General features: G+C 41.2%; 2 protein-coding genes across 2 annotated transcripts in view; both read left to right on the forward strand.

The window, feature by feature from the left end:
• ADGRG4 (adhesion G protein-coupled receptor G4) overlaps positions 1-1,362 on the forward strand; it is a 199,211-nt gene extending 197,849 nt beyond the window's left edge. The window contains 1 exon segment of the mRNA XM_051826944.1: positions 1,286-1,362. Coding sequence (XP_051682904.1) covers positions 1,286-1,362 — 77 coding nt within the window.
• A 4,588-nt stretch (positions 1,363-5,950) lies between these two features.
• On the forward strand, positions 5,951-10,586 carry BRS3 (bombesin receptor subtype 3). The gene is made up of 3 exons (XM_002720325.4): positions 5,951-6,418; positions 8,005-8,356; positions 10,132-10,586. Exons 1-3 carry the CDS (start codon positions 5,985-5,987, stop codon positions 10,540-10,542), a joined length of 1,197 nt encoding a protein of 398 aa, XP_002720371.3. The 5' UTR covers positions 5,951-5,984; the 3' UTR covers positions 10,543-10,586.
• Positions 10,587-14,591: the final 4,005 nt, after the last annotated feature.

The raw sequence follows: 14,591 nt of genomic DNA on the forward strand, positions 1-14,591 counted from the left end.
GCCCAAGTTTGCAGTAGGAAGCAATTATTTGGAGTACAATACAATACGATGAATCTGCCCCAGGCCCATCCTCCCCAGGTGCTCACCTGTATCCTAGCCAGGGACTTATTTGTATCCATGAAAGAGTCTTGTGGTAGCAGCAAATGAGATACTGAACCCCTCTTCCTAACATGACCCACTGAGAGATCAAAGGCATAAATAATGGGCAATGGCCCAGGATGGTCCCAACAAGGCCAAATTGTGGAAAAGGAACATGGTGCAGTATTCTGACAGGACATTTTCCATGGAGGAGGAATAAATCCACATCACTGGAGCAGGGCTCCTCTGAGGACACACAGTTATCCTGGACATCCTATGGATGCTTTTCAAAGACAAGTGCTATATCTAAGCCACTAAGAGTCAGAACCCCCAGGGACTCAGATAGTTTTTCTTTAGGATATCTCTGGCTGGCATCTGTCAGGGTAACAGTGACACTTTGAGAAACCATTTTAATTAAAATGGATCAAGTCTTGGCTGGCGCCGTGGCTCACTAGGCTAATCCTCCACCTGCAGCGCCAGCACCCCGGGTTCTAGACCTGGTTGGGGCACTGGATTCTGTCCTGGTTGCTCCTCTTCCAGTCCAACTCTCTGCTGTGGCCCGGGAAGGCAGTGGAGGATGGCCCAAGTGCTTGGGCCCTGCACCTGCGTGGGAGACCAGGAGGAAGCACCTGGCTCCTGGCTTCAGATCGGCACAACGTGCCTGCCGTAGCGGCCATTTAGGGGGTGAACCAATGGAAAAGGAAGACCTCCTTTCTCTCTGTCTCTCTCTCGCTCACTAACTCTGCCTGTCAAAAAAAAAATGGATCAAGTCAGCATTCTCTGCTGGAACAAACCAAAGCATGGGTGGGACCACCTCTGTCTGATGAGATACTGGTTAGGACCCCAAACTCTAGAACCATTGACCTGGGTTCAACTTGATCACTTGATTTGCCCTACACTTCAGCTTCCTCATATAAAAATGAAGACAATAGAATACGTCAACTGAGAGCAACAGGTGGAACATACTTGATGCTGGCAATTGTGAAGCCCATTTCAAAAGGTGAGACTAAGTTGCCAATCCCCAGAAGACTACATCAAACAAAATAGAGGACTATGGTGTGGGTATATGAAAGCAATGCTAGAGATTCTTGAGTCATTTAAAGAAGGGAGACAATTAGAATCTTCCTTGAAAAAATAGGTGAGGGAGGTCTCAATTCAATTGTAATTTGGATATTGAAGGATAAGAGATTTTATTTTTAATTTTCAGACTTGTCAGCACTTGTCATGCTGACAACCCAACAGACCATTGGTGATCACTGGAAAGGGATTTTTGTGCTTGGTTGAACAGTGAAAAGACTACATGGCTTAGAGAAGCAGTGTGGAGACTGCAGGGCACAATGTGGAACAGCAACAGACAGAGAAAATCTCTTTGCTTATGTGAAGAGGAAAGATCTCGGAAAAAAACTGAAGGACTCAACAATTGCCATTGTTTAGCCTCAAACTACATGTAAGACCCCAAGCCTTAGGCACTCCCAGAAGTGTTTGAGGTAGATGACTTGACAAGAAACTAAGCATCTTCTATGAATGCCAAAGAAAATCAGATTTCCTAGTTGCTTGTATCCTTACCTTATCTCCTTAAGTTCTGTGAGGACAGGTGCTAAGTCTTACTCATCTCTGTCTCCCCAGAGCACAAAACTTCTTCCTGGTAGAGTGCTGTTGACACTGCTAGAAATTTCTTATTCATCTCTGTCCCTCAATAGCATCTGGTCCTGGCCTTACTCTGTTCCCACCTTTTTAAGCTTCATTGAGGTGTAATTTACATGACACAAATTCACCTATTTTTAAGTGAACAGTTTGAATTTTAACAAATTTATACAATCACACAACCATCATAAGCAACAGTTTAAAATTTATTTATTTGTTTGAATTGTTTATTTATTTTTTGAAAGGCAGAGTGATGGGGTTGGAGGCAGAGAGAGAGATCTTCCATTTGCCAATTCACTCTCCAAATGGCCACAACGTCCAGAGCTGGTGGAAGTCGGCAGCCCAAAACTCCCTCCATCTAGGTCACCCATGTAGGTAGCAGGGGCCTAAGCACTTGTACCATGCTCCACTGCTTTTCCTAGGCGCATTTGCGAGGAGGTGAATCAGAAGCTGAGCAGCCAGGGCTCTAACAAGCACTCTAATATGGGATGTTTGTCTCACACGCAGTGGTTTACCCTATTGCACCATGATATCAGCCCATAATTGTTTTTATTTATGAGAGAGAGAGAAAGAGAGAGAGAGAGAGAGAGAGAGAGAGAGAGAGAGAGAAACTACCCATCTGACAGTTCACTCTCCAAATGTCTGTAAAAGCTAGGAACTGGGACCACCATCCAGGTCTCCCATGTGGGTGGCAGGGATCCAGCTACTTGATACATCATCTTTGCCTTGCAGAGTCTGCATTAGCAGGAACCTGGAGTTAGGAACCCAAGCCAGGAATCAAACTCAGGTACTCCAGTGTGGGACAAAGGCATCTTAACTAGCATCATATGGTTTTACAACACCGACATCATCCCCCAGATTTCCCTGTGCTCCTTGGCAATTACTTCTGTCTCAGGCTGCAAATCCAGGCGACCACAGATGTGTTACTTTCAGCTTCATCTTTCTAGAAGTGTCATATTAAGGAACTTTACAGTGTGTATGGTGTCTTATACTGCAGATGTTTAAGATTCAGCCATGTTGTCTTTTTTATTGTTTTGTAGTATTCCATTGCCTGGATAAGCCACATTTGGATTACCCATTTACTAATTGTTCGGCATTTGAGTTGTTTCCAATTTGATTTCATGAAAATGTGCCCATTGTTATTTGCATACCAATCTTTGTGTAGACATGGGTTTTCAGTTATCTGGGGGTAGATACCCAGGAGTGGAGTTGTGTAAATGTCTGTTCTTCATTGATTTGAAGCACCTTAATAGGGATTAACATTAGGAGGCTTTCTGAAAGTAAATCTCACAGGAATTGGACACAAGCAAATCCAGGGAAAGGGAAGATAACTGAGAAGTGAGAAAGGCAGTAAGAGGGAGAGGGATGGGAGTTGTAGCCCAGAAGTTTAAACAGACGCTTGGGACACTTCCATTCCATATCAGATTGCCTCATTCAAGACCTGGTTACTCTGCACTTCCAATCCAGCTTCCTTACTGGCTTCTGGCTCTTGGCCCACCTCTGGCTTCTGTAGGCATTTGGGGACTGAAATCAGCAGATGCAGACACTCTCTCTCCAAGCCCCAAAATAAATTATACAAATATTTAAAAGGAAGAAATTCAGGGGCTGGCACCATGGCGCAGTAGGTTAATCCTCCACCTGCAATGCCAGCATCCCATATGGGCGCCAGTTCTAGTCCCGGCTGCTCCTCCTCCTATCCAGCTCTCTGCTATGGCCTGGGAAAGCAGTAGAAGATGGCCCAAGTGCTTGGGCCCTGCACCCGCGTGGGAGACCAGGAGGAAGCGCCTGGCTCCTGGCTTTGGATCGGTGCAGCTCTGGCTGTTGCGGCCATTTAGGGAGTGAACCAATGGAAGGAAGACTTTCCTCTCTGTCTCTCCCTATCACTGTCTGTAACTCTCTCTCTCAAATGAATAAATAAAATCTTTAAAAAAATAAAAAGAAGAAATTCAGATGCTCAGGTCCCATCCAGGCCCACCAAATTAGAAACTGGAGGTGAGACTCAGCAATCTGTGCTTAATCAGAAAACCCAATTTAAGAAAATTAGTAATCTAGCTATTTAGTGTCCTTTTCAGTTAAAAAGATACACTAGAATTGTGTTACAACTGTTCAATCTATAACCAAGTAGTTTTGAAAATCTCGGAAGATGATATTGACAAATTATTATATCCCCCCCCCCAAAATTTCATCATGTTGCATAGTTTAAGTGCCCTGCAACTTTAATTACAAATGATTAACTAGACATGGTTATGTTTTTGATTGAATTATAAGGTTGTGAAAGAGGCAGATATAAAATCAGGTGCATTTAAATGATCTATCATGAATTGCCGATTAGCCTGGAAATCTCTTGTTCTTGGGTTAATAGAACATGCAGAAAACCTAAGTCTATGATGACAATTGAACAAATATGGCTCACTGTCAGGAGCAGAGTGTTTTTCAGCTCTTGTCTCTGATTTTAACCTTTCATAACCCAGGGAGAATCTGTGTTTCATTTCAACTCTGCCACCAAGTACTTGAGAGATGAGCTACTTTCCTCTTGTGGACCTCATTTTTGTCACTGAAAATTGAGAACATTTGATTTCATCATCTCTAGGGTCACCTCCATCTCTGATATTCTGGGATTCTAGAATTCTAGGGATCCAACACCCTCAATTCTCTGGCACCACTCTCTCATGACCTTTCCTTACCAGAAGGAAGAGAGAAAGAGAAGCAGGCTGGTGGCTGCAGCCTGCTGAAAGCATGACGGAACTTGGGAATTCAGATAATTTCAGAAGTCACATGCCAGCATCTGTTTCTTACAAAACAATGTTGCGTGGAGATCAACTGTGCTGTGAATTGAGAGATAGTGTTTTCTCCTTGCTAAATGAGATGCAGAAATCCCAGAGGGATTTTTCACTGGTTTGGTGAGAACAAGATGTGACCTGGATTGATCCCCTTTTTGGCAGGCATGGTCTTAAATAACCAGCCCAGTATATGAAATTACTTAAGTGATTATTATTAAAAACTTAGATATATAGTTTATATGTAATATATTATATATTATATATATTTATTTCATAGGATAGTTCTTAGCAAGTTTTGTTATCAACTGCCTTCAAACTGCTCACCAACCACTCCCAAACAACCTGCACACAAGTCCCCAACCACACCTAAGTGTACATGCACACATAAATCACATACTTGCATTTTCCATTTAAAAAGGGCTTTTCTTGCTGATGCTAAGGTGATTACCTTAATTTTCTACTTCCTTAAGCTGATGTAAATGTCATCTATGTGCCTATCATCTCCAGAGTAACTTGTAGCATTTCCTCATCTGGAAATAATGGTTTTCATTCTTACTAGTCCTTTTGTGTTAGGACTTGAGTGGTGTTCTATACTACTTTGTTTTGGAACAAGATCAGTCATTTTAACCATTTCTAGATAAAAAAAAAACCCTCTAACCATCTCTTAAAAAAATCTATGGCATTAAAGCAGACAGATAGTAAAATTGTTTTTATTAGGGCATTTAGAGTCACAGCAACTAATGGTTTGCTTGGATTTTTCCTTTCTTAAAGGTTGCTTTGATGTTGTATAGCAGAGTCCCAGAAGTATGCAGAGTTGGGAATACCCATGTGTCACAGTGAGGTAGCACGCTCAGGTCACCTGAATGGTGACTCTTGGAAGGTGGTATCAGTCCAGTTACTCTTGTGAATGACTTGTTGCCTCAACACCTCTCTGATATTAAATCTTGAAGAATGGGTTCAAGGTTGCATTGCAGGAGCCATCTACCCTTATTTATCATGTAAAAGACAATGCATTAGACTACCATGCGATTGAAGATGGAGAAATGAGGTGTTTTTTAGGAAAAAAATCGACAAGACCTATATGGACCACCCTGGGTAGAAATGAAGACAGGGTGATTCTGACCAACAGTAGGGTGCTTTAATACTATGTATTCATTCAAAAGAGTCCCCAGTGGATAAGAATAAGCAACTGCAGAGCATTTCCTAGCCCCTCCCTCCCCTATGTCACAGAAGCGCCAATAAAACTCCTCCACCTCCCACTCTTCAGTACCAGATCCGTAAGCGTTTAGCTAAGCATGCTGGGAGACACAGAACCACTGAAGGAAAGGAGTATCCGGATGTCTTGGATTTTCTTTCCATTCTCTTCTGTTCTGTTCTCCTGATACCACCTCATTACTAGATGTAGGCAATAGACGTGACAGTCAACTACATCTGAACTGAGCAGAAGAAATATTAAAGGCACACAATCAGGAGACAGGAGAAATGCCTCAAAGGCAGCCTCAGTCACCTAATCAGACTTTAATTTCAATCACAAATGACACAGAATCCTCAAGCTCTGTCGTTTCTAACGATACCACAAATAAAGAACGGACCGGAGACAACTCTCCAGGAATAGAAGCATTGTGTGCCATCTATATCACTTATGCTGTGATCATTTCAGTGGGCATCCTTGGAAATGCTATTCTCATCAAAGTCTTTTTCAAGACCAAATCCATGCAAACAGTTCCAAATATTTTCATCACCAGCCTGGCTTTCGGAGATCTTTTACTCCTGCTAACTTGTGTGCCAGTGGATGCTACCCACTACCTTGCAGAGGGATGGCTGTTCGGAAGAATTGGGTGTAAGGTGCTCTCTTTCATCCGGCTCACTTCTGTTGGTGTGTCGGTGTTCACGTTAACGATTCTCAGCGCTGACAGGTGGGTTTCTTTTCTCTGTTATATTTGTCGGGATGTGACATTTGACAAAAAGAAAGGGAAGCTTGTGCTTAGCATTTACTGGCTACTATTCTGCTTTTCTCACACTCTCTAACCTGGATGTAAGATTGGAAAATCGGGTGGCATTTTAAACAAACTTGGTGTTAAGTATGTTAAATTTCCTGCATTAACATCTGAGGAAAGGTTGCAATTGTATGCTTTAGGGATAATTTATTCTCTTTGAAGTGTGATTGTTTGCTTGAAAGACTGTTGAATGGTGTTTTTATTTTCCTCCAGTTTATTAAGTAAGGGCAAATTGTTGCAGGTGTAAAAGAAAAGAAGTCATGCTTTACACGTTAGTGCAGCCTAGTGGTACAATATAGTTAACATGAAAACATTAGTATAGATGTGAAATTGACCACATATACGTTACTGCATACCGGGATGATGGTAAAAAATTTCATACATCTAATTTATTTGAAATTTAGCAAATTAGCTAATGGTAGAATAATGGTGAGGTTTTCAGTTCCCTGGTAACTGAATGTAATGTCATCAGTAATTCTATGCATTTTCTCTATAGGCATTCAGTGACATTATCGTTTCCAGGGAAAGAAATTAATCCTGATTGACTTTTAGAGCTCTATGGACAGAGCGAGTGAGAACCTCTCTCTCACAGTCAGGGTGGTCAGACTCGGTGTTAGGATATTTTCAGTCTAAGTACCGTGTTTTTCTGTGTTCCTATTGTAGAATGATAACTGTGAAAGCATGAAAAAAATTGAGGCTCCAAATGTTAAAAGCGATGCTTTAAAAAGCCTTCAAGAAGCCTGTAAGTAATCAATGCCCGGTAGCACCAGAAGACATAGCTGCTTCAGAGTCTGCAGTCTGAGAGGAGAAAATGCTTTCCCCGTGTCTTTTTGGATTTTTGCTTTGACTGGTCTTATATGCTATTAGAGGGCAGACTGGCAGAAAGGCTGGAGATTTTCGGGTAGATTTGTCTGAATGAGACGGCATCTTTGCTCCAGCATAGGGCTTCCAATTTCACCCTTGCTTTGCCTAAATTTGCCCATTGATCAATTGGCTTCTGCAACAAATTAGCGCTTATGAATGGGGAAGAACTTAACTCTCCTCCTTACTGCGTAAATCCCTGGAATTCTTTTCTAGGAAGGTTGAAGACTTCTCACTCATGAAGAAAGGAGAATTAATTCGGTTTAACATCAGTCACTTAACAAAAAGGAAGTCTTTTAGAGCACTGAAGGTAATATACAGGTGGTGAATTACTCTCAATCATACATAAAATCATGCCAACAAATATTTATTTGTCCTAAATAGGGGGCCTATGCATAGAATTATAAATTGGAAATCTGGAGAATCTCATAGGCATGAATAAAGGAAAAGCTGATTAGCATAAATAAAATACTGGGATGTAGTATGTGTCTTTGAAACCGTAACCAATTCTAGTTGGTTAATGTTGACGTGGCTGTGCACATATGGATAGAAGGTAGAGCTGATGACTACTGAGGTGACTTCTATTCCTAAGATTCTGTGATAGTTATTAATCCTGACCTTTGCTTCTGATTATGTGTTTCTAGATATAAGGCGGTTGTGAAGCCACTTGAGCGACAGCCCTCCAATGCCATCCTGAAGACGTGTGCCAAAGCCGGCTGCATCTGGATCGTGTCCATGATATTTGCTCTCCCAGAGGCTATCTTTTCAAATGTGTATACTTTTCGAGATTCCAACAAAAATGTGACATTTGAATCATGTACCTCATATCCTGTTTCTGAGAGGCTCCTGCAAGAAATACATTCTCTGTTGTGCTTCTTGGTGTTCTACATTATTCCACTTTCTATTATCTCTGTCTATTATTCTTTGATTGCTAGAACCCTTTACAAAAGCACCTTGAACATCCCTACTGAGGAACAAAGGCATGCCCGGAAGCAGGTATGTATTAATCAGTACTAATACAACTGCGGTTTGAATTGAGAAGCGAAATTCCTACTTTTACACAGTGAGCAACTGTGCATTTACCTGTGTATAAACACAAGAGGAATGTAGCATTTTTGTTGTGGGCATGGGCTCTGGTTTTAACTGCAAGTTTATCATATACTAGTTGAGCAATCTTGAGCAAGTTCTTTAACTTCTCTGCACTCCGAGCTCCTTGTCTGTAAAAATAAAGACAGGGACAAGATAATGTAGGTGAAATTCTTAGCATAGCTTCTGGTGGGGCAGCTATTTTTAGGGAGGGAACAGCTGAAGTTCAAAAGCAGTCAAAACTATTTTCCCTGTGGAATAATGAGGAACGTTGCATGAGGTGAGACTATAACGCAAAGCAGCTTTGGTTGTAGAAAGCATAACAGAATAGGAGAAATGGAGTAGAATAGAAATGGGATAGAAATTAGAAGTAATAGAGTGATAGAATTGGCAAGAACCCAGAACATTATTCAAGCCACTTACACACAGATGAGCAAACTGAGGTCAGTGTGTGTGTGAACGGGGGACATAATGCCAATGACAAGAGAACACAGTGACTCATAGAAACTTGATTAAGACTCTTGAAAGAGCCAGGTGTGCTCTTCTCCCAGAAATATAGACAGAGTAAAAGGGATATTGCTAACTAACACTGTTCTATTTGATTTTTTTAAAAGGATTTCTATCCTCTGGGGGAGGAGGGGAGGGAACAGTACCCAGAGAGCTATGTCACCTTTTGGCACTAGTCCATTCTGGTGATTCATGTAGGTTCAAGAAGCTGCAGTAGCATAGTGAATGCCCATATGAATATTTGCTCCACTGGTGGCCACAGGCTATATCTTTACTTAACCTGATTCATTTCTCTTGTGAAGATGTAGGCAGGATTATTTTCACATACGAAGGACTTGGTTTTTATTCATTTGACCATACGATTAGGATTCTGATAGATTAAAAATACTTCATGATACCAATTTGGCAACTTTAAAAAAACCCTATAAGAATATTCCTATCTTGTCAGCCTCTGCTGATGAAGTAAAAGCAGTTTCGTATTGTGTCTTTGCTTTCAGTCCAATTAGAATTTCCAGAATTCCTGAATAGTCTTTGAGTCAACTGGAGACATCCTAGAGCATCTCAAAATCAGGGGAGGTGGGAGGTCTCTGAATTAGGGTTAATGAGACCAGGATCATGGAATACCATGCCAATTAACTTGCTGTATTCTATAGCCACAGGCTGACTTCCTGCATATCCCAGCCAGTTAGCTAACAAACACATGTTCAAAGGGAGACCACCTGGTTAACTGCAATTTTATTTTTCTTAAAAAAAGATTTATTTTACTTGAAAGTCAGAGTTACAGAGAGAGAAGAGAGGCAGAGAGAGAGAGAGAGAGAGAGAGAGGTCTTCCATCTGCTGGTTCACTCCCCAACTGGCCGCAATGGCCGGAGCTGCGCCAATCCGAAGCCAGGAGCCAGGAGCCTCCTCCAGGTCTCCCACGCAGGTGCAGGGGCCCAAACACTTGGGCCATCTTCTACTGCTATCCCAGGCCATAGCAGAGAGCTGGATAGAAAGTGGAGCAGCCAGGACTCAAACTGGCGCCCATATAGGATGCCAGCACTGCAGCTGACGGCTTTACCCGCTATGCCACAGCGCCGGCCCCAACTGCAATTTTCTACATAAGCTTACAGAATGACTTTTTAAAATCTTTGCCAACTAAGTGATTTTGTTTTGTCATTTTTCTTCTTCTTCTGTAGATTGAATCCCGGAAGAGAATTGCCAAAACGGTGTTGGTACTGGTGGCTCTGTTTGCCCTCTGCTGGTTGCCGAATCATGTCCTGTATCTCTACCACTCATTCACTTATGAAACCTATGTAGACCCCTCTGCTATTCATTTTATTGTTACCATTTTCTCTCGGGTTCTAGCTTTCAGCAATTCTTGTGTTAACCCCTTTGCCCTCTATTGGCTGAGCAAAACTTTCCAGAAGCATTTTAAAGCTCAGCTATTCTGTTGCAAGGCAGAGTTGCTTGAACCTCCTGCTGACACCCCTCTTAACAACCTGGCTGTGATGGGAAGGGTCCCGGGCACTGGGAGCACACAGATGTCGGAAATTAGTGTGACCTTGTTCTCTGGGTGCAGTGTGAAGAAGGAAGAAGACAGAGTCTAGATCTTCCTGTTCAAAAAGGTGTTTTTTTCCCTCCAAGCGGGTATATCCAACTTTAAAGTGTACATAGGTGTATGGTGTCTGGATTTTTGTTGTTTGTAAATTGTGTTGAAATCTTAAGAGTGAAGGAACCCTATGAGTAAAAGACAAACCATGATTTTCTTCAAAGTACAAAGAATAATATTATTGGCTTTCTAAATAAAATGAAGTCCCAGTTAAGTGCAGAAAGACAAGTCTGTGTATGCCAGCAAATTGTAAGGGAGTTTGGATAGGAGGGAAAGTGAAACAAAATGAAAGTCAAAAATCAAATTTGTTTCCATCACATCTCTGATGCCTCTAATTTCTCACAAATTTACTCATGTTATTTGCATACGATTGTGTTTGTGTTTATTATGTGGTATAAATCTAGAGATCATATTATACTTTGTACAAAAGGAGAGAAAACATCTCAATTTTCTTAAAATTAGCAAACCTTCATAGACTGACTGCTCTTTTCCATTCATCTTTACTCCATTATAACTAAATCAGTGCAATTGAAATGAAAATGTGTGGGGGTCAACAAATAGAAATCACTGAGTAAGGTCCTGGGGTAGAGTGCTTGCCTTAACAAGGTCAACATTAACTGACTTAATGCAGTTTTACTTACAACTGCCATTGATTAAGAACCAGGAAAAGGTATTTATTACAAACACTGTAAAGAATTTGCTTCATACACAGGCAAAATAAGCAGCTATGTTTATGAGTGTCATTTGGACCCCCAGAGAAAATCTCTGATGCTGTCACAGTGTCTGAAATTCTTCCTTTAAGGAAATTCCTTTCTTTCTGGTAAGCAGTGCCCTCTTTCTAAAAACATGGAGAAGTACATGAAACTCCCAACACCTGAATCTGAGGTTGTTATCAGCTCAGCTGTCTGCTTGGCTTTCTGAAACCTGATTGGTGCCTAGGTCCTGTAAGTATCTGACTTATTCAGTCTCTCCTGTTGGAAATCAGACAGCAGGATCTCATGTTCTATCCTGTGCTCCTCCTATTGTTAACACGATGCCCTTGTTACTGTCATTTCCCAAAACCGCTGTCAATAGATGTGTCAGATTTAGATGTGTGGTTTCAGAAAATGTTTTCCTGGAGCAAATCAAAGCATATGTTTGGTACTATAGTTCAATTTGTATTTTAAACACTTGATTTTTGAGTGTGTTTATGGTAATTTTGAGCTTTCTCAATGGCTTGCATAGTTGTGAATTTTTGCTAATGATGTGGTTCATAAAGGGGATATATATTAACACTAGACATCAAATCTCTGTAAAACTGGTCTATTTAAAGTGGGGGTGCCAATATTGTATTAATATTAAGATAGACATTGTAAAAAGTAGGGGAAACAAATAAATATGAAATAAAATTTTAAATGACTTGTGAAGCTTTATAGTCTAAAAACAATATTTCTGACAGACTGTAACAGAGAACCTATTTTAATTCCAAAAATTGTTTTCAAGCTACAGAACCCCAAAATATTGTTACTGTTTTCCTCACCCTCAGCAAAAATTATACTCACTTCCTTAAGTGTAACATTTTAGAAATAACTTGATAGAAGCACCAGAATACAAAAGCCAAGAGAACACTTAGTAATCTGTAGTAGTGACTTAGAGATCTGATATAAAATAATTCCCTAAATGGTTTTTAGGGCATAAGCCAAGTCCCAATCAAACAGAAGAATTTGTAATTAAAATTCACAGCCCTGTTTTGATTTTTGGGGAGGGGTGGCTTTTTTTTAGTAACAGATTATCTTTTTCAGCGCTCACCTTACAAATAGCACCAAGAATTCATTCATATCAGTTATTGTGATGTCAGAAATGTTCCTATGGACGATTTAATTTCTTTGGAAAGTCCTAAAAAGGGGAGAACAGATGGGACATAAGCAAAACAAATTTTGCATATATCTCAACTTTGCTGAGAGTCTTTCCTGACCCCAAACTTCAAATAGGAACCAAAATAGTACACTAGAACACACACACACACACACACACACACGGTCACAAAGGTAGGTACAACCAAAAGGCAAGTCTTCATCACTAAAGTTGAAATTGCTACAAAATCTTTAACACTGGAGTACATGCTGAAAATAGGAGAAATGAAACTCCTTCTAACAAAAAATTTACTATTTTCAAGACCAGTAGATTCCTGATATAGAAGGGTTCAAACTGGGGGAATTCTTCAAACTTGGATTTGCTAAATCTTGAGGTCACAGAATGTGGGGAAAGGAAAATTCAGAAACAGAGTGGGTTTGAAAGGGTCATTATGAAAAAACTCTAGTTTGGTAAGGTTCAGGTATTTTCCCAAAAGATTCCCTGGTCCAGGTAGGTAACTTCTCTAGCCAAGCAGTCTATACTTTTGTAGTTTAATAAAGTTTTATCCACCAAGAAGGTCTTGGTCTATTAGGAGTCTAACACACATATTACAACACCCAGAGAGAGAAAAACGAAGCCAGAGAGAAGCTCACTGTCTGGATTCCAGCTGGTTCCTCTTTTAGGTTTAACAGCTTTTCACGCAGGCTATCTATTGTGGTCCTAGAGTTTCAGGAAACCACCTCCTGCTTACCTTTTTAGTCCTATTTTCCTTGTTACCTTGAGTGTTTCTGTAACTTGCAAACAATCTTGAAGAAGAGAAGTTACAAGGATAGAGATGCTTCTAGATTGCTTCAGTTTCTAGAGAGTTACTTTATGACTACACAGGGAAATAAGAACAAATTGGAATGGGGCCTTATAGAAATAATTGTATTGCTAAAATATAACTCTCTAGGAAAAGCATTTGGTGCAGTGGTTAAGCCACAGCTTGGGATACCCACATCCCATATATGAGTATCTGAGTTTTGGCTACTCCACTACTGATCCAGTTTCCTGCTAATACACACTCTGGGAGGCAGCAGATGATAGCTAAGTATCTGAGTCCCTGCCACCCACGTGGGAAACCTGAATGCAGTTACAGGCCATTGGCTTCAGCCTGGCCCAGTCCCAACTGTTGTGGTCATTTGGTGGGTGAACCAGAGGATGAAGATCTTTTTCCGACTTTCAAAGAAAGTGAAAATAAATAAAAAATATATACATAAAACTCTCCGGTCTCATGGCCAATAGAGTGCCATTACAGGTACAATTATATTTATCTCCCAGTTCCACTGCTTTATTATTATAGTGACTTGGTGACCCTCTGTTTCTGCCTGTGATGTTTCTCTCTCTCTCTCTTTTTTAAAGATTTTATTTATTTATTTGAGAGGTAGAGTTATAGACAGTGAGAGGTAGAGACAGAGAGAAAGGTCTTCTTTCCATTGGTTCCCTCCCCAAATGGCCACAATGGCAGAGCTGCGCTAATCCGAAGCCAGGAGCCAGGTGCTTCCTCCTGGTCTCCCATGTGGGTGCAGGGGCCCAAGCACTTGGGCCATCTTCTACTCTTTCCCAGGCCATAGCAGAGAGCTGGATCAGAAGAGGAGCAGCCGGGACTAGAACTGGCACCCATACGGGATGCTGGGGCCGCAGGTGGAGGATTAACCTACTGTGCCACGAAGCCGGCCCCCTGTGATGTTTCTCTTAACCCTTGGGGAACTTCTTCACAGCAGGTCACTGTCCCATCTTTCACCTTTCCTACATGGGTCTCTGTGCTACTATGACCATACTCCTATCTGTTCCACACTCAAACTTCCTGGGAGGGGCTCTCATTGGCTCAGTTAGTGAAACCCAATCTAGAATGCAGAGCTCCCCTGCTAGGTCACCTACAGGCCTCTGGGCAGTCTTTGGACTAGGGTGGTTGGGTGATATGGAACTTATGCATGCATAAGGAACCTTTTTGGTCACCTGATCAGGAAGGGGCTGTGGATACAGCAAGCACTTAAGGAGTGTCATTTGCAGTAGGCTGGTGTAGCATTATCACCTATGCTGTGGACTCACTCAGGAATGAAACGGGAGCCCAATAACACATTGCTGAAAACAACTGTATACTATTTTTGGATCCAAGAAGATATACTTAGCAATGTTTAAATGAGCCCAATAAAACTCACATTATCTATATTA

The sequence above is a fragment of the Oryctolagus cuniculus genome, chromosome X, assembly GCF_964237555.1.
Source record: "Oryctolagus cuniculus chromosome X, mOryCun1.1, whole genome shotgun sequence".
Classification (NCBI taxonomy): domain Eukaryota; kingdom Metazoa; phylum Chordata; class Mammalia; order Lagomorpha; family Leporidae; genus Oryctolagus; species Oryctolagus cuniculus.

Excerpts from the sequence above, each read along its gene's own strand:
- BRS3 (XM_002720325.4), top strand. The coding sequence starts at position 5,985 with ATGCCTCAAAGGCAGCCTCAGTCACCTAATCAGACTTTAATTTCAATC. Across the intron at positions 6,419-8,004 it reads ACGATTCTCAGCGCTGACAG|ATATAAGGCGGTTGTGAAGC; the intron begins GTGGGTTTCTTT and ends ATGTGTTTCTAG. Across the intron at positions 8,357-10,131 it reads AAAGGCATGCCCGGAAGCAG|ATTGAATCCCGGAAGAGAAT; the intron begins GTATGTATTAAT and ends CTTCTTCTGTAG.